Consider the following 20,918-nt stretch of genomic DNA (forward strand, 5'->3'; position numbering starts at 1 on the left):
AGAAATGGTTGGTTTCCGCAGACATAATTAATTTAATCCAATATCACACTGCCTATAAAGCATGCATTAGAGTTCAGTTTGAAGATCAATTAGTTTTGTCAAGCTACTGTCGCATTCAACAGATCATTTCCCCTGATAGATCTTAGCCTAAATAATACTGGCATTCTGGGCATATTATTTCAATAAACTAAGTTTATTGCTGCATTACAGTTGCAGTGTCTGAGAACAAGCTTCATTTAATGGTTCCTTGAGACAGAAATGTGTAAATAAATCATCAAACACCAAACAATAATGTTTATCTTAAATTCATCAATTCATTGCATAAAGGAAGTGGCTCATTTAATGAAATACCAAAAACTGTATATAGGTACCCAGACCATTTCTTTATTTTAAGGGTCAAATTTCGAATTCATGGGAATTTTTTTTTAATACTCCCATGAACTCGAAATTTATGAAAAAATAGAATTTTCTAAACTCGGGTGAAAAGGATCGACCCGAAAACTCAAATCGAATTCAAATCAAATTAGATTCGAGTTTTTTCTCTGACAAAAACTTGAATGTCAGGAAGGCTGCAAACAACTACAAATTGATCCCAGGACTTCTCCCATTATCTAAAACAGCAATTCGGCAGGTTTTAGGTGGCGAATAGTCGAATTTGAGTTCTTAAAGGGCCAGAGTATGATAAATCTCGAAAATCTGATTTTAATTTTTAAAGGAACTCAAATTTTAACAATTCCTTAGTTGAATTTGACAGTATTGGCCATAAAAAATGTAAAAATTCGAAACTGCAATTTGACCCTTGATAAATCTGCCCCTAAATGTAATATATGCATGATCAGCAATGTGCACTAGGGATCCTAGGTTTAATTCCAGCCAAAGCACCATCTGCAAAGAGTTTGTGTGTAGTTCCCATGCTTCTGTGGTTTTACTCTTTTGTGAGTTTCCTTTCATACTCCAAACTGGGAGGCTCATTTATCAACATCCTCATTTTAGTGGTTTAGAGGTTTTAGAAATCATGGTTAAACTCATTCTCTAAAACTTTATTAAAACAGCCTAGTATAAAAAGCACACATGAATAAAAATGCAGAACTAATCTGAATACTAACATGAAAAGTTTAAAATTCTCAAATTTTCCGCATCAATTACGAACAAAAAAATGGAAAACTTCTAAAAGCTTTAATTAAAGATAGATTTTACAAGTGGAAAAGGACAGCTTTTAGATGGCAACTTTTTGTATTAGTGTTTTGCTTGATTTTTTCTTTAATAAATTACACATTTTTCATGGTTTAAAGTAATTAGCATAATTCACAATTTTTGCGCTACAAAATATGATTCCCGGCCATCGAGGACCACATCGGCTAGTTGATGCAGTCCTCGTTCCATTGTCCCCCTAGGGCCAAACAGTTGGAAAGCCGATATTGCCCTGCCTTTGGTGGGCATATCGGGAGAAAGATCTGCTCGTTTGGCAACCTTGCCATTGTATAAAATTCTTAGTTGATTATATTTGAAAAGTTTCTTATTTCCTCAAGGTAAATCGTACATAAAGATATCATTATCATGACAGTTCCTCTTTGAACGTTTACATAACTTATATTAATAATATAACTTATTATTATTAATATTAAGTTATACATAATTTATTATTAGTCAGAAACAGGGTTATGTTATTTGTAGTCCAGTAACATATTGCTTCAAATCAAATCATCATCAGTATTCTGATTATACTACAGTAATAAACTGATAATTAGTTGCCATGAGTTACAAGATTAGGTTCCCCCCAATTTTTGGAACCCACAGCAACCAATCAAAAGGCAGCATTTACAGATATTTGAAAACAAATATCTGTTTGACTGCTATGGACTGTAAAACCCTGTGCAGAATATGTTTATAGTTACATTACCCCAAAGCACTTTCTTAGGAACATCTTACATTGCGTACTAACAATCTAGTATCCTTTGAAGGGACAATCTTGGCCCCTCTGCCGCCTGAGACAGCTTGCTGTTGCTGCCGCCCCCCTCCCCCATGCGATCACCTTTTTGCACCGGAGGGGGTCCAGGGGGCTCCATGAGGGCAATGGAGTGGGCCAGGGTGCTATTACATAGCATAATTGCACTCTCTGTACTAGAATAGCTGAATTTGAAAAATGGAAATTTGGATCTTAACGTACCAGGAGCGTCATTTTTGTCGCCCCTAGTACTCAGCGGGGAGCTGCCGTCTGAGGCCAGTTTCTCAACTTGCCTCATTGGCACATTGCCCCTGATCCTTTGTCTTCATAGTTTCATTAACTCTATTAACTCTATTAAAAACACGAAGCATCAATCAGGATAAACAATGACCCGAAATGCTTTTTTAAATTTGCAAAATTGGACTTTTGTTGTGAATACAAAGTATTTATGGAAGAACTGTGATAACTTAAAGGAGAAGGAAAGCTACGGAGGCATTTTATTGCCAATAGATTAGCTGCAATAGTGCAAGCTAGAATGCTATATTTATTCTGTAGAATGTTTTACCATACCTGAGTAAAAAGCTCTACAAGCTCTCTGTTTGTTTAGGATAGGAGCTGCAGTATTAATGTGGTGTGACATCACTTCCTGCCTGAGTCTCTCCCTGCTCTGGGCTCAGATTACAGCAGAGAAGGGAGGGAGGGGGGGAGAGGAGCAAACTGAGCATGCTCTTGCCCAGGGCAATGAGGTTTAAGCTGAAGGCAGGAAGTCTGATACAGAAGCCCATGAGTACACAATAGAAGGAAAGAAATGCAGTGTTTCTTTTCACAGGAGACTCAGAGCAGCACTACTTTGGGGGTTAACTGGTATATTTACATGGACCTTTCTGAAAAGGCTTACTTAGTTTTTACCTTTCCTTCTCCTTTAAGTCATTTGTATAATCAAACAAACAATGCCACTATAGATGGTAAGAAGCAGTAGCAAACATTAAAAAGGATAGTATATTTTGAAGGATACCAAAACACATTTTAATAAAATAATTGGTTGAATAAGATCCTACCTTTATTGCAGTGGATGCAATCTGAATGTGATGTAGTCTTCGGAGGGTACTGTCCCTATCTATGAAATAAGAGGCAGCAAGTTGATGAAGCGTCTCCAGTGTTATAGAGGAGCTGTTGCCACTGGAATCAATTGCTTCTGATCTTTTGCTCAGCTTTCGCTTGTCTACAAAAATTGTAAGTGATTCCTCACCTTTAAAAGAGACAAAGAAGAGGGGGAAATGTAGTTGTCAATTGTGATTATCCATGAAATTTTTCTAGTATTAGTCCTCTTTCTGTTTATATATGAAACAAAAGAACTAAAAAATTTTCCCTTGAAATGATTTAATGAAAACATTATAATTACAAATACATTTATTAAAGGTCAAACTGAAAATTCAAATTTGAATTTTTGATTTTTTTTGCTCAAAACTCTCAAATTTGAATTGTGAATTATCCAAACTCGATTTCAGTTTTAATTTCGAGATTTATCATACTCTGGCCATTTAAGAACTCAAATGCAACTATTCGCCACCTTAAACCTGCCGAATTGGTGTATACTGTAAGTCAATGGGAGAGGTCCAGGGATCAATTTGGTTATATTTGCAGCCTTCCTGAAATTCAATTTTTTTCTGAGAAAAAAACTCAAATCAAGGTTTATTCATTCAATTTGAGCTTTTCTAATGCGAATCAAATTCGATTGAGTTTTCGGATCGATTAAATCCATCCGAGCTGAGAAAACTAGATTTTTATTAATACATTTCAATTGTTCGAATATCGAATTTATGGGAGTTTAATGGCGTTTTAAAAAAAACTTGCATGAATTCGAAATTCAAACCCTTGATAACTGTGCCTCTAAGTTATTAATAAAAGGCAAACTTTGGTTGCCTAAAGTTTGTGAAATAAATCTATATTCTTTATTATAGCTCTTGGGAATGGCAGACATATTTTAGGTGGTTTAGACATATTTTAGGTGGTTTAGAGACACTGACTCGGTTTTGCATAGGAATATTCTTATTTTGACTAAATTTAAAAAGATTTGATAAGAAAATAGAAAAACCTGAATGCGTCCATTTACCTGATACGTTATAGTACTAACATTTCTAAATGGCTCAGGGAACTTAAACTAAGTACTATTAGGGTTCTTTATTATTTTTATTAAGACTTGATCTGTACTAGAATTCTATCTAAGGTTACATGTGTCTACGCATATTACTAATTAATACTTATTTCAAATTACCCCCAGAGAAAAAATTACATAGAACAACTGGAACTCAAAGTTTAATCACAAATAAAAAATAAAGTGCATTCTGCTACACAATCTTGAATTATGGGTCATTTCAGTGCAGAAGAGAATTCTGACATTGAGGGGGTTATTTATCAAAATCCAAATTTTTCTGATAATTTTATTTAAAAAAGTCAGAGCAAACTAGAATCCATGATTTGTCCTTATTTATTATTAAAAAAGATCAATATAATCGGATCAGGGCAAAACTCGATCATACGATTTTTTTCCCGAATCGGACGATTTGTTCTGTTTTTTCCTGAAAATTAAACTTATATACAACCTCAGCAGGTCTGAGATGGAGAATTTTCGCATTCAGACTTTTTACATCCTCGGGGTATAATAAAAACTTGAAAAATTCAAGTTTTTTTTCCACTAAAAATTCATATTTTATAGTAAAAAAAACTAGGCTTTTTGAATTTGGACTTTAATAAGTAACCACCTGAGTGATGTCTTCCACAAAGGAATTTTTCAATTTAAACTCTACTCTTTTGGCTGCATCATTAGCATATCTTGTATCTGCAGCTCTGCCTTGTGTTTGTTCTTTGAATATCTCTCCAATTGTACTTTTAGAATTACTTTTTAAACAGATCAATCTTATCTTTTAAGCTTTTTTTAAAAAAAATACACTTTCTATATGTATTTATAATACTAGCTGTGGCTGACACAGAACTACACCCTGACAAGGCACAAGTAAGAACATCTGCAGGTGCAAGGCACATTCAGAGTCATTTTCTCAAAGTCTGTCCAAGTCTGATGGAAAGAACAAGTGCTAGATAAATTGTATTTTTGAAAAAAAAAAGCCTTATTGTTCCACTTCTGATTTCACAATTTGCCCCCCCCCATTATAAATGGGAACTTTAGTTTCCCATCAAGGTGTCCAGAAGATACAACGCACACTTCATTTTCTTATTCACTTAATTGGAATATGTGTTTCACTTCTAATACACTGGTGTGTTCTTTCAGCTCCCCATCTGGTAAATCTATTTTAATTATTCTGATTATATTACCTTCCCCCACGAACACATAAGAGCTTTTCTCCACTCTAGTACTGAAATATGTCAAGTACATTCTTATTTTTCCTTTCCTATATTTAGTTTATATTTTCTAATGCAACAATTTTCTTAAATATTTCAGTAGTGCTCCACATGCACTTATTTTTCCCTAATTTCTTCCTGTATCTCTACTGTTTCTCATAGGCTGTACACTCTTTGGTGCCAGAAACTCCTTTTCACTCTTCTCTTGAACTAGTATGCACAGTTATATCCCAAATGGATATTTGTATATTGGTATGCTGTTTCATTATTATTATTATTAACATGTATTTATACATTTATATAGTGCCAAAATATTTTGCAGCATTTCATCCTATTGTACACAAGTACTGGATAGCCTTATGTGCCTGTATAAATAACATATAAATACAAATGCATTAGTGGAAGAAGCACTAGAATTTCTTTCAATATTTTATAAAAGTAGGTGTTGGGTTCACCTGAACTGGTATTTTAGCCTCTTATGTCTCCTGTTCTTTGACAGTATATTAAGTTTCCAAATTAATTTCATGTTAATACTAGTGATGGGCGAATTTGCCCCGTTCGCTTCGCCGTGAAATTCTGTGAAAAATTAATGAAACGTGGATTTTGACGCCAGCAACAATTCGTCGGTGACAAAATGGGTGCCGGCGTCAAAAGTAAATGGGTATCTGTTAATCTCAGCAAATTCACGTATTTATTTGCTGGCGCCGAAACGCAGAAATTCGCTGCAAATTCACTCCTGGCAAATACATTCCCCCATCACTAGTTAATACCTTAGATCATGAATTCATGCCTAGAATAAAACCATTAAATTCTATAGTTCAGAAAGCTTACAGGCAACTTACATTTTCCACAATAAAAAAACTGAAGGTAAAATATATAATAAGCAACATTCAACAGTCAGTCAACCTAGATAATTGCTCCAGGATTGTATTCCCTCTATGACATCCAATTTAAACCCTTTATGTGCACAACCATAAAGTATTCTTGATTTACTGGCCCAATACTGTCAAGAAAACAGACAAAGCCATCAAAAGTTAAAAAAGAATAACAAGGAGAAAAGACAAGTCTATTCGTTAACAGAAGGTAATCATTATTTCTCATTGCTCAGAATTGTTATTTAAAGGAGAACTAAAGCTTAACTAAAGAAGTACAAGAAAACAACATAACAGGAAACAATAACACATTTACCTCTTCATATATCCACTGAGAAAAACAGAGGGAAAAAGTGATTTACCTTTACCGAGTTGATGATTGATAAGACAGGAGGCCTGGAAAAATCAGTGTCATATATTGAATAAAACTGTCCTATTTGCTGTATATCGAATATCGAAGTCGAAGGATTTAGCGCAGAAAGTACGATCGTATGATCGCAGGATTATTCCTTCGATCGAACGGTTAAATCCTTTGAATCATTCGATTCAAAGGATTTTAATCCAACGATCGAAGGAATATCCTTTGATCAAAAAATTTAGGAAAGCCTATGGGGACCTTCCCCATAGGCTAACATTGAGTTCGGTAGGTTTTATATGGCGAACTAGGGGGTCAAAGTTTTTTTTAAAGAGACAGTACTTTGATTATCGATTAAACGATTTTTAGTTCGAATCCTTCTATTCGAAGTCGAAGTCGTAGTCGAAGGTCGAAGTAGCCCATTCGATGGTCGAAGTAGCCCAAAAAACACTTCGAAATTCGAAGTTTTTTTACTTCGAATCCTTCACTCGAAGTTCGCGAATCGTCCCCTTAAAGTATATACTATAAGATTATACAGTGCTAGGTATCTGTCACGGTCGGCACCCTAAATTCAGAACCAATGCTAAGCACCCTGTTCTTGGCTCTTGCTTCTGCCTTTAACAGTCGCCTTTCACCTTGGGAGGAGCCCTCAGCTAATTGGATGCCGCCAGGTCTTATTAAGAGAGGTGCCAAGTGAAAGGTTCTGAACAAGCAAAGGGGCACGACGGTAATGCAAAGCTAATTGGATGCCGCCAGGTCTTATTAAGAGAGGTGCCAAGTGAAAGGTTCTGAACAAGCAAAGGGGCACGTTGGTAATGCAAAGTTTTTTGGGCAGAAGGTCGCAGTACAAGGCGTAGGCAGAAAGTGTAGTCAAATCAGGCCGGGTCGGGGAAGGCAGAGTACAAACGGAGTCAGGCAGGCGAGGGTCAAACCATGAGATCAATCAGAAGGGATACAGATACAGGAGAATCGGTTACCAGGCAGGATTACAGAAGTCAGAATCGTCAAAAACAGGCAGCGGTCACAACAGGTATCAGATATCAGAAGCTTTTTAGCACAGAGGCACCAGGAAACTCACAGAGAAAAGATCCTATAACCGGCAAAGCATTACACACTGGAGTTTCCTTTTATAGTGTTTGAGTTTTGCGCCATTGCGCGCTGGCATCATCACGCCAGTGAGACTGCACCTTTAAATCAAGCAGAGGCGCGCCACGTGCGCACTAGGAAACCAGCACTTGAGAAGAGGAAGACCGGCATGGCGGGTGTCCCCACCGAGAGCGCGGCGGTCGTCCCCATCGAGGGTGGCAGGCGTCCCTGTCGAGAGCGCGGCGGGCATCCCCGCCAGCCCACTAAACCACCAGGGTGAGTAGCCCTCACAGTATCCTTTTATAGTGAATAAAGTACCCCCTCTTGTAAATTATAAGGATATAAATTACAGAGAAGTTTCATGACCATATAAAAATACGAGGCTGTAGGCCGGGGGTTTTTATACAGGTCATGGAACTCAGAGGTAACTTCTAATATCCTCATTTTTGCAAAAGGGCTACTTTATTTATTATAATACACAAGTTGCAGTGAGTCATGTGACAGAAATGACATCACTACTCACCATTTATAACTGATGACATCACTACTCACCATTTGTAAGGATATAATGTACAAGATATTCATGGCTTTTGTGTATTATATATGTATAATAAAAATAAATTCATAAATAAAAAATAAAGAGAAACAAATATATGAAGTAAACAAAGCAGTGCCCATGTTGTAGGAAACGACAAGTGAAATAAAGAGTTAAACCTGAGATATAACAAAAAGCAGCCTATTCACTTTTAAATATTTTATTGCTGGTTCAACAATTGAAATTCTTTTAAAGTCACAAGTGCAATAGCCAATTACCTAAATGGTTCCTGATGTTGTAGATTAGCATGTCTGCCTGCTGGACAAATAGCCTCTTAGCTGAGAGCTGATCTACATTATCTAATAAGAACAGAGCATTTTTGCTGGTACCAGTGTATTGCCCATCACTTTTTTTACAATCCAGTAAGGTTCCAAGCAGTTTATCTCAAACTTGTATTGAGTGTTAATTCATTATACACTAATTAGACTGTAAAGTGACACATTAGTGTATAACAAATTGACAGTAAGTAATAACATTAAGCCTTACAGAAAACAAAGTGAAACTTACAAGCCTTCATTGCAGATCAAATTAAATATCAATAAAAGCACATCTTAACCACTGTTATAAGTATATATAGAACAAAAAGAAGGAGGCAATCATTCATTTAATTTACGGCCGTAAAATTTACTTACAGTTAAACAATGGTTTCACTTGTTAGTGTTTATTTCAGAGCAGAAATCGAATGCCACTGTCGGGGCCATTAATCTATAAAGAGTACCCAGAACTTTTCTAAAATAGATGTACTATAGGGTATTAATCCAAATCCAGAATCAGACTTTTCTTTGAAAAAATAGTATTTTCCCCATGAAAAAAATGTATTTTCCCCTTTAAAAGTCCGACCAGAAAAATTCAGAGCTTAATAAATAACCCCCAAATGTTGTGCCATTGTAGGCTTGGTTATGACACCAGCCTGAGCATGATAATGTTATAATTCTAGGGGGCAGATTTATCAAGGGTCTAATTTCTAATTTGAAAAACTTCGAAATTCTAATTCAAAAAGACTAACTGAAATTAAATTGAAATTGTTTTTGGCCGAATAGGTCAGTTTTAGATCAAAGTAATAGCTAAGTAATAGTGCATTTGAATCATATGATTTAAAGTTTTTCCCCCCAAAAAATGTAGATTTTTCAAAGTCCACCAATTTACTCCAAATGGGTTCTAGGAGGTCAATTTTGAAATTCGAATTTTCAATTTTCTTTCAAATTCAAATCAAATTTGTACTATTCCCTAGTCAAAGTACATAAAAATTAGCTCGAAATTCGTACAACCTTACAGAGATTCTTTAATATACATGGTTTTAGTCTGTGTTGCCTTTGTGTTACTAAGACCTAACAGTTTGCTAATTCTATAGGCAGAACCTGAAACCTTCTAGTTCTAACAGTAGTGGAATTTTAACAGCATGGAATTAACTAAATGCCAGTGGTTGCTGTTAAATTCTGAATATTCACAAATGTGTCTCCTTACATTTCCCTTATTCAGGGGATGAAACAAAAGGATGTAGTGGTCTATGAGATATGAGATACTGTATATTGTTGCAATCTTGAATTATATCAATGCATCATATACAGTAGTTTCCCATCACCATCTGTACTGGATTACTCAAATCCCTACAATGAATTACACTATAAGGCCATTGTTACCTAAAGTTACTTTTGTAGCTTATTCCACATTCCCCAGTTGGCCATGACTGTCCGAAGACTGTCCACTACATTTCACTTCACGTGATTAAAGATGGCCATACACGGGCAGATTAAAGCCTTTAGACCAATTTGGCATCTTATCTGCCCATGTATAGGGGCTTCCCATGGGTCTTCCCAATCAATATCTTGCCACGATATCAATCTAGAAGGTTTATTTTTTCAGGCGATTGACCCGTTGGAGGCCATTGCTCCTCCTTGTAATCTGATCGTTCGATCCTATGCCCAAATGTTCAGAATATAGCCCTGCATTGGTGGGCATATCGGGGGAATGATCCGCTCATTTGGCGATGTCACCAAATGAGCGGATCTTATAGCCTGTGCCCAGCTTTACTTAATTTGTGCTTAATAGGACAAATTGTAAAATAATACCAGCGTAACTATATCTTTTGTTATCTCACATGCTGAATGGTTGCAGCTCTTTTTGGGATAGCCTTATTTTCAAGCTATTTCTGGAAATAAATCAGTATGCATTTTTGCACCAAAATCCTCTCCATGGGGTATATATATATATATATATATATATATATATATATATAGAGTGAAGTTAGAGATAATTATGTTGCAGACATAGGGGCATGTTTACTAAAATTGGAGATAAATATCTGGAGAAATTTCTGGAGATGTTGCCGATGGCAACCAATCAGCAATTAGATTTAAACAGCCACAGCCAAGTTAGAAAACAAAAGCAAAGATCTGATTGGTTGCTATGGGCAACATCTCCAGAAATCTCTCCAGATATTTATCTCCAATGTTAGTAAACATGCCCCATAGAGTGAAATTCCGCCACTTTCAATTTCACCCATTGATAAATACTCTTTTAAAAATCACATAGAAATGAATAGAGAATGATGGAATTTCACTCTAGAGGACTGTGGTGACCTCTAACTTCACACTTTGATAAATACACCCCCATGTGTCTGCACACAGATGAAAGCAGTGTCTGGTACTTGGCCTACGATTAAACAGCTACATGTGTCGATAGAGCTGGGGTTATGTAAGAAAAGGCACTATGTTTGCTCAGTATTAGTAACACACAGGGAAAGATTTACATATGGTCGAATATCGAGGGTTAATTAACCCTCGATATTGGACTGCCGAATGTAAATCCTTCGACTTCGAATATCGAAGTCGAAGGATTTACCGCAATTAGTTTGATCGAATGATCGAACGAAAAATTGTTCGATCGAACGATCCTTCCCCATAGGCTAACATTGCACCTCGGTAGGTTTTAGGTGGCGAAGAAGGGGGTCAAAGTTTTTTTTAAAGAGACAGTACTTCAACTATCGAATGGTTGAATATTCAAACCATTTTTAGTTTGAATCGTTCAATTCGAAGTGGAGGTCGTAGTTGATGGTCGAAGTAGCCAAAAAAAAATTAGAAATTCAAAGTTTTTTTTAATTCTATTCCTTCACTCAAGCAAATAAATCGAGTATATGTGCCGCTTAGCAACCAATCAACAAGTAGAATTTACTGGTCACCTGTTTAAAATCATCTTATTTGTTGGGTTACTGCTACTGGGTTACTGTTACTGGGCAAACTTAGTGCCTTTTATTACATAGGGGGTGAGCTCAACAGGAAGATCAAAGCTGTTCAGTTCTAATCAACTGCCAACATTGCTTTGGTTTGATAAACACTTTTCTGACAGTAAGGAATGTCTTACTTTAAAAATATATGAATTTCTGGGGATCAGGAATCACCAAATTCAATTATGATAAGTCTGCTCTTAACTAAAGATTTTTGCCTGTAATCATGTAAAATAAGTTCCTTCTAAAACTATCTAAAACTAATCCTAGCTCTCTTTAGAGTTAGAAGAACTGAGAATTCTATTATGTCTGATAAGAAAAAATGTATAATTTATGATTTCCTGTTAATTTCCGAAATATCAAAAACCAGTGGGAACAAAAAACACGTTGCAGGTGCAGTTGTCAAAAATGAACAGCACCAAATAATTACAAATTACTAGGCTACAATAAACACACCCTCAGTACTTTAGGGCTTTGGGAGCACAAATCCAATTTAATACTTAGGTTTTGTCCATTACAATAGTAAATAGCTGTAATACATCCTGCTAGAGAGTTAATGCCATAGACGTGAGTGCTCATCTATTTGTCTTCATCAACTAGAAAAATAGTATGCTGCATTGTATATTGTCTGTGCTGGCTACAATGAATGGGTTTCAAACCAATTGTGTTGTTAGTAAGTAAAGCTGCAATATAATTATTGCTCTTAGTTCTGCACACAAATAAATGCTTCCGTTAAACAATCACTTGTGAATTTAATTGCTGCACATCTACATGGGTTTACTTATGACTGACCCCAAGGTGCAATGCAATGGCATGACTTCCATTTATATTAGCAGGAACCAGCAATAGAGATTCAGGCTGACAGTACCTTGTGCCATAAACATATCATCTTGCAAAATGCATTTGCCAATATTATTAAGGATACTTTTATCCCACATATTTTAGTGCAAAACTTCACATCTAAAACACCCGCCACATGCTCAAAACACAAAATATGCCAATACTAATATAAGCAAGGGCAGTACTGGCAGGCATTGTAGTGTTTGGATGGAAAGGCAACATGTTGGCTATTAAACACATCATTATAGATTATCATGGTGTATTTGGGAGCAACTGCTTGCTTGCTATGCAAAATAGATTGCATGCCTGGGGTGATTGTATTCAACAAGGCAAATAATATATACTGATACTGTGCATACATTTGCTAACTTGGAGAAAAAACAATGCACAGTACAACTAATAAATAAATAGAATTTTTAGTGCATATTATGGTAACAAAACAGGACAGGCAAAAAACTAGATGGAAAACAGAAAGGTTTTAAAGTTCATATACAGTATATTTTAATCCATGGCAGGTCCCCCATGCTATCCCCAAATGACACATTATTTTACTTGCTCATACAAGAGTCTAATCCTCCCATTCTATTTAATTGGTATCTGGGATTGAGATGCATCCTGGTTTCCTTTCTACCTTTAGGACTGCTTCTTCTCATTACTTTTGCTAACAAATCCTCTCTTTCCATTTTTCTTAGTGTGGCAGTGCCTTAGGCTTCTGTACTTGGTCCTCTTCTTGTATACTCTTTCTTTCGCAGACCTTATACCTTCACTTGACCTTAAATATCACCTGTATGCTGAAGACATCCCAATATATTTAGAACTCCTTCACTAACCTCTGATGTTCAGACCTAGATTACAGATGTAGATCGCAGACTGCCACTTCAAGCTCAACTGAGCTCATGGTCTTCCTGCCCCAACCAAGTCCATCTCTTCCTTTCACCATTACTAAGATACACCCCTTTCTTTCAGAAAAAAACAGCCAAAACACGGATCCACACACTTATACTATCCCATTTAGACTTTTACAATTTCCTACAAACTGGTCTTCCTGACTCCCATCTCTCTCCCCTCCAATCAATCTTAAACTCGGCTTCCAAGATCCTCCTGCTATCTTCTAAGAGAGAATCTGTGCAACCCCAACTAAAATCCTTAGCATGGCTGCCTGTTAAGCAAAGGATAGCATTCAACATTCTTTTGCTAACATTAAGGGGCATATTTATCAAGGGTCGAATTTCGAATTGAAAAAACTTCGAAATCCAAATTCGAAAAGACCAATCAAATTTATTTAAAAAAAATCGAAGCTTTTATTTGCAGAACAGGTCCATTTTCGATCAAATCGAAGTTTTTCCCAAAAAAACTTAGATTTCTCAAAGCCCACTAATGGAATCCAAATGGGTTCTAGGAGGTCTCCCATAGGCTAAAACAACAATTCGGCAGGTATTAGTTGCGGACTGGTCGAAGTCGAATTTTTAAAGAGACAGTACATGATAAATTTCCATATTTTAAATTTTTGAATTTTTTTGTATTTTTTTTTTAATTATTATTATTCCCCAGTCAAAGTACACACAAATTAGCTATATAAAAATTAGCTTAAAATTTGAATTTCTTTCGTTTGAATTTTCACTTTGACCTTTGATACATCTGCTCCTAAAAGCCCTTCACTCCTCAACTCCTCACTATATTTCTTCACTTGTCTCACTGGCCATCTTCTCTGCTCCTCTCAGATGCCCCCTTCTTTCCACACCATCCACATCCACTGCCATCTGTTATTTCAAACCTTTATATCTTGCTGCTCCTTACATTTGGAATTCCATTCCTGAATTCCTCCATAAGGAGTGGTCTCTCAATCGCGTCAATAAAAAACTAAAAGTTTTTTGGACCATTAGAACATTAGTCTAGTCCTGGTACCTATTGGACAATGCCTTTTCCTTGTGCACTTTTTCTCCTTCAATTTGTGCCAGTATGTTAGCCACCCTATCCACTGTGTCTCTTACCACATAGCACTTATGCTCTGTGCAATCTGTATATTTATTGTGTTTATTGCATATTTATATACAATGTGTATTGTACTTTTATTTATAATGTACTTTTATGCATTATTGCAGTTTCCTGCTAACAGGAGCACCAGCCCGGACTATCAGGTAAGTCATAGTATCCCTGGTGGGTGTCCTAAGATTTGGCACCTCTCTTATATCAAAAAATGAAGTTAGATATCGCCACAGTCCTCTGGAGTGAAATTCCGCCACTCTCCATTCATATCTATAGGATGTTGAAAGGCGTATTCATCAAAGGATGAACTTTCACTTTCACTCATTGATAAATACTCTTTTAAAAATCCCATAGAAATGAATGGAGAGTGGCAAGATTTCACTCTAGAGGACTGTGGTGAGCTCTAACTTCACTCTTTGCTAAATATACCCCTTAGTTTGATGCTTTCCTTCTCCTTTATATACGAAAATAGCAGAAAAAACCCATAATCACTAATATTTAAACCCTGTTTTGAAAGAAAAAAAAACTGATTCTGGTAGGTATTTTTGAATAATCCATTAAAAATGTATACATCTGCCCTGCAGTCTTATTCATTATATAGAGTTCCTCAGTAACTTCCGATATTTAACAGTAGAACTCGTTGGAATAAAATGATTTTTTATCCAGATTACAAACAGCAGAAGGGAATAATGCCAAAACAGAGGAATAGCAGAATACTGCAAATGCGTTGTTCCAATAAATAGCCAGGCTTCTTATTCTCTAATGCTAAACTTATGCTGGTTCAGTTCACTACTGTATATTACAGACATTAGAGATGATTTGCAAAATGACAAACACTGCAGATTTAATCATACCTTAAATCAATGGCCTTTCACTATAGTCCTTATGATAAAATAAGAATTAAATAATTTGAGATGATTTTCTGGTAATATTCATCACTCTTTCTCCTAACCTTGAATGTGCCTTGACATATTTATGTTCCATCTTTCCTTTTTGTGCTGACTGAGAAACATTTCACATTTTCCAGAAAATGATTCAGTTTATTCTCAAACTTTTGCAAAAAAACCATTTACAAAGTAAGTGAAATCCATAAAATTTATGTTTATGCTGTGAATTTCTCAAATTTTTATTTTGACTCTCAGTATTGTTTTGAACATGAACACACACACACACACACACACACACACACACATATATATATATATATATATATATATATAATGATGATGATGATGATGATGATATATATATATATATATATATATATATATATATATATATATATATATCATTGGAGTGACACTAGCTTTGGTTATCACATTGTTTAGGGGTGTAAGGCAGGTATAGTATAGTATAGCGAGTAGTGCACTCTACCCAGGAGAGATAACGTTAGAAAACAACCACTATAGTACAGTCTACGGTTAGTGAGGTATCGGGGTACAGGGAGTCCTGGTGTTACATACTGTTATTAACATACTGTTATTGCTTGGCATTTATTAGCATTTAGCTTTAATAAACCGCCTGCCCCAATCCCCTCTGGCATGTTTTGTCTACTGCAGAGCACAGAAAGATAAAAATAAATATACACAGAAAGCTAAAAATACAGTAAATACTATTTTTAGACAAACATCTGTCTTGCATTTAATAAGTAAATATCTATGTATCCCAGGGATATGTATGTAACCCTGGGACTGCCTCTAATTTATTTTTGCTTTATGGCACTGCTGTGTGGGCTCGTGTACTGGACACATACACCTGTGGGTTAGACTAACCTATGATGTTTTCTATCATTATTTGTCCTGATGTATTCAGTAGTGATGGGCAAATTTCTCACGGCAAAAAATTTGTGAAAAAGTTTCACGAAAAAATTGTGAAAATTGGAAATTGCCGGTGAATTTTTACGGGAGACTTACAAATTTATTTGCCAGTGGTGAAATGCGAAAAATCACTGCATCTTTGTGCCAGGCGAATTTATTCGCCCATCACTAGTATTCAGTAATCATTTATTGAAGTCATCACTGGGAAGAACTACTTCATAGTCATACTGTATGGGAGAACTACTGGCACCCATATTACTGTGAAAAAATATAAAGTGTTTGCTTGTATCCATTTGCAGGTAATTTGTGAGTTTATAATAAATAAGCCTACAAAACAATATATATATATATATATATATATATATATATATATATATATATATATTATTTTGCTATATCTCATTATGGAACTTCCTTAACATGCACTGTTGTCCAGAATAATCTCCCCCTTCTAGTCTCACCCAAATTTAGTCAAGTTCCTCCCTCAAACCAGTTCCCTTATAGCTATGCCCCTTTTAGCAAATACAAGATTTCTTGATTACGTTTTCTTTGTTCGGGTGTGGGATCCTTTATTCAGAAACCTATCTCCCTCTGAGTCCATTTTAAGCAAATAATTTTAATTTTTAAACATTTATTTTTTCCTCTGTAATAATACAACAGTACCTTGTATTTGATGGTAACAAAGCTCTGTGAATCTATATTGAGTGCAAAAACAATTGTATTATTTAATGTTTAAATGATTTTTAGCAGACTTAAAATATGGTGATCCAATTGTAGGGCCCTATAGGGATACAGGCCCTAACCCGAGTGGCCCAAATAGGTGTTACACAATTAAGGTATGATCCCTTAACTGGGAAATTCTCAAGTCCCAAGCATTCTGGAAAATAGATCCCATACCAGTACATGCAAACATTTCTAAAATACATAAGTAACAAATATCCCCTTGCCTGGTTCTAGTGCTCAGTGTAAGTGACAAGGAGAAATCATGTGGGCTTTTTACCTATACAATGAATAGACTAGAACCAAAGTGTCAGCAATAATATAAATGGCTGTATATAGTTTACAGTGTGCACTGTGTTAATATTCATATTAAGGGTTATTGTAATGTTGTCTTTACATTAAAGGGCTCCCCCACACAAAATCTGTTTTTGTGTTGCATAATGTAATTCTAAACAACTTTCCAATATACATTCAGTTCTTAATGGTTTTAAAGCTACATGTAATTAAACCATGTAAAGCTATATGTAATCGCTATTGCAAGCAGTATCTTTCTGGCTGTTTATATTCTCTGCACTACTGGTTCTGACTCCTAAAACAATATTGCAGAAGCCAGCTGATAAACAGACCCAGAGAAGAATTGACTACCAAAGTCAGGGATAAACAGACAACGCTTCCAGGTTCAATTACATTTACAAATACTGTTCGAACAAATGGAGTGTTGCTTAAAATTACTTTACATTTAAAGGGGCTGCTTGCAGGTTTGATACACAGCCTTTAACCATCATGTTTGTGCAATACAATCACTTCAACTTATTAAATGAAACATACAGTTAAAACACTTTTGACAGAATTGTAAAAATTGCAGCACAATTGCAGAATTGTAAAATATGCAACACTCTCGTCGGCCAGGTGTACATTTCCTGACCATTTACTGAGAATGCTTGGGGAAATTAAAATAAAATTTTTTCTCCATCCCATTAAAATCAGTCACAGAAAATCATTTATCAAAAACCCTATCAGACATGTACACACACACATATATCATAATGTCACAACATACTCTTTATTAGTTGCTTTCTATGTACTACTTATAAATATGTATGTACGTAACTTATGAGGTTAAATATCTAAAGATAAATGGAAGGTCACCTTCAGCGACTGTGTCAAAATAAATATGAACTGCAAAAGGCACAATAATAACAGGAATTCTTGATGGGAAAATATTTGGCAATAATGGTGACCGCATGAGTTTATTTATAATAACTTGCTTGTATTTGTATAATGTCAAATACTGGGCATGTTTCTCTAAATAATTAAAAGAAACAGGTGGCATACAGAAAATACAAAGAAAGGCATTTTGGTATTACCACGCCAGTTGTAGATTGAGCCTTATCTTCAAAACAGAGTTGACTTGTGTCAACCTCACCTTCTCATTAAATGTCAGTTGGAAAATACCACACATGCTATCCATGAACCTTCTCTTTTGAAGTGGGTTTCATATAGCCTTACTGTATGTATTATGGAAATCTATAGAACACTGATGTGCGGGCCAGCCTGATACTGGAGGGTCAGGCGGGTTCAGGTCGACCACACTGCCCGATTTGTGGGTCGCGGGTTTGGGTTGAGCTGTTCTGCCTGCTCTCCCCGCCCATGGCCTTACATTTAGTGACGGGCGAATTTATTCGCCAGACGTGAATTTGTGGCGAATTTGCGCGATTCGCCAGCAGCGAATAAATTCGTGAAACGCCCGCAAAAAATCGCGGAAAAATTTGCCAGCGTCAAAAACGGGCGCCGGCGTAAAAAACGGCGCCGGCGTCAAAAAAAGGGCACCGGCGTCAAACGCCGGCGCCGTTTCACGATTTTTCCGCCCTTTTGTGAATTTCTCGGCGGAAATTTTTCTGTGATGCGAACGGCACAAATTGGCTTCCATTTTTATAGGCGTGCGTCTGCAAGCCCTGCCGTTTTGTGAAGTCAGCTGCGGGGCGGTGTGGCATGGATCTATAAAAGAAAGGAGGAAGCCAGATATGGGCGGGCATAGATCAGGGGCGCGGGGGTCTGGTGCAGGTCAAGTTTTTTTCCACCTGCACATCACTACTATAGAAGGGTTTGATAAAAGAAACACCAGCTGTAAAGTCATCTTCTGTACAGGGTGTCAAGTTTATATAGCATAAAATGAAAGCCAAAGTTTAAAAGGTCAGCGCTAAATGAAGCTCAGGGGAAAAAATAGGGTGAAAAAGGGAAAACAATAAAAAATTCTAAGGGGTCCATTCACTAAGTTCGAGTGAAGGAATAGAATAAAAAATACTTCGAATTTCGAAGTATTTTTTTGGCTGCTTCTACCTTCGACTACGACTTTGAATCGAGCGATTCAATTGTTCGACTATTCGACCATTCGATAGTCAAAGCACTGTCTCTTTAAGAAAAAAGAAACCCCCTAGTTTGCCACCTAAAAGCTACCGAAGTCAATGTTAGCCTATGGGGAAGGGCCCCAATATGCTTTCCAAGTTTTTTCTGATCGAAGGATAATCCTTCGATCGATGGATTAAAATCCTTCAAATCGTTTCGAAGGATTTAATCGTTCGATCGAACGATTATTCCTTCGATCGAACGATCGAACGAATTGCGCAAAATCATTCGACTTCGATATTCGAAGTCGAAGGATTTTAATTCGGCAGTCGAATATTGAGGGCTAATTAACCCTCGATATTCGACCCTTAATACATCTGCCCCCAAGTGTATTATTTACTTATAACGTTGTAGTTCCACACTTTCATATTTTCCCAATTCTACCTTTAGTGTGATTATCCTTTATAAATCACCACGTGTGGGAGTTTGAGTGGGTACTTACAGAAGTTTTAGCTGTAAGATTCTTTAGGAATATGGCTGTGAGATATCCTCTTGCTAGGAAAAGTTAAAAAGCACAAAATAGTGTAAAATCCTTTTTTTATTCTATAAAAATAAAAACCAATTGGTTACATTCACATTTTCGTGATTAAAATCAGGCATAACATGTCTCCATGCTTAAGTCCAAATGTTCCGAGTGGCTTTAGTGGTTGGTGATTTGGCTACTTCCTGGACGCTTGGAGATGATGTCAGCCGCCTATGACTTGCCTTACGCGTTTCGTCGCTTAGTGACTTCCTCAGAGGCTTTGTGTATCTTTTTTAAGCAAATAAAGTTTATATAGCATGTCAGTATATGTGTGTGTGAAAAAGGGTTTCTTTCAAAAGATTTTAGGCATTGGGGGATCCAGATAATGCACAACCGCCATGTATATATATGCTACTTCAATCATAGAGGAAGGGAACAAGGTTTTGTCATCCAGTCCAGTCGTGCTCTTGCTGATTTGCAAATCCATTCTGGCCAGAGTCACTCCCTGCCCTGACATCATTTTTTTTATGAATGCTAAAAAAGTTTATGGATTTTATGGATACAGATACTTTTGTCTTGCCTAGCTAAAAAGTGGGTTCTGCTGTGGCCCATTTATAGTGTACTATACTGATGTTTTCCACCTGCTCAGGATCATAAATATGGCTGTAGATGCTCATAGAGTATATAAAAGGGGTTCTGTTTTAACAGCTGTAATCTCACACTAGCAGGTCCTCTTTTTAGTTGCTATTGACGACTGGAGGTCTTGGCTACTGGACAGCTAATGAGATAATTGTACAAAAGCACACATTGGTGCATAATTCCAAATGCTTTTTGAACATGAAATTTGTTCTTAGTACATAGTGAATTAGGTTTTGGTACCAAATCATTTTATGGATTGTTACATTAAGTAAGAAAGTTGGTGGGTAGCAGATGATATGGAAATACATTGTGATATGCATAATATGAAAAGCTCTTCATTTTGATACCAGGTAGTTGCAAGCTCTTAAAAGAAAAATTAATTAGGCATTTAGAAGCAGAGCCAGCTGGGTTGTCTATGGTGGCACGCATGATGATGACGCGGGGGGGGGGGGAGGGTAAGGGCATGGTGACGAACACCAGTTGAAGCTCAGACTAAGGGTAGGAAGACAGATATGGGTCTAGGGCCATCCCAACCTATGTGGGGAAAATGTGCTCTTTTGGCTTACTGTACCTCTAGTTCCAGCCTTGTTTAGAAGAAAACACTGACCATAACA

The 20,918-nt window shown here is 36.4% G+C and overlaps 1 protein-coding gene across 3 annotated transcripts in view; it reads right to left on the minus strand.

Annotated features, from left to right (window-relative positions):
• Positions 1–20,918, minus strand: part of LOC108715732 (BMP/retinoic acid-inducible neural-specific protein 3) — a 562,767-nt gene that overhangs the window by 120,661 nt on the left and 421,188 nt on the right. For all 3 annotated transcript variants that reach the window (XM_018261156.2, XM_018261155.2, XM_041561593.1), the window contains exon 4: positions 3,004–3,194. In XM_018261156.2, coding sequence (XP_018116645.1) covers positions 3,004–3,194 — 191 coding nt within the window. The remainder of the gene's footprint in view (positions 1–3,003; positions 3,195–20,918) is intronic.

Source organism: Xenopus laevis, chromosome 4S (genome assembly GCF_017654675.1).
Source record: "Xenopus laevis strain J_2021 chromosome 4S, Xenopus_laevis_v10.1, whole genome shotgun sequence".
Lineage (NCBI taxonomy): Eukaryota > Metazoa > Chordata > Amphibia > Anura > Pipidae > Xenopus > Xenopus laevis.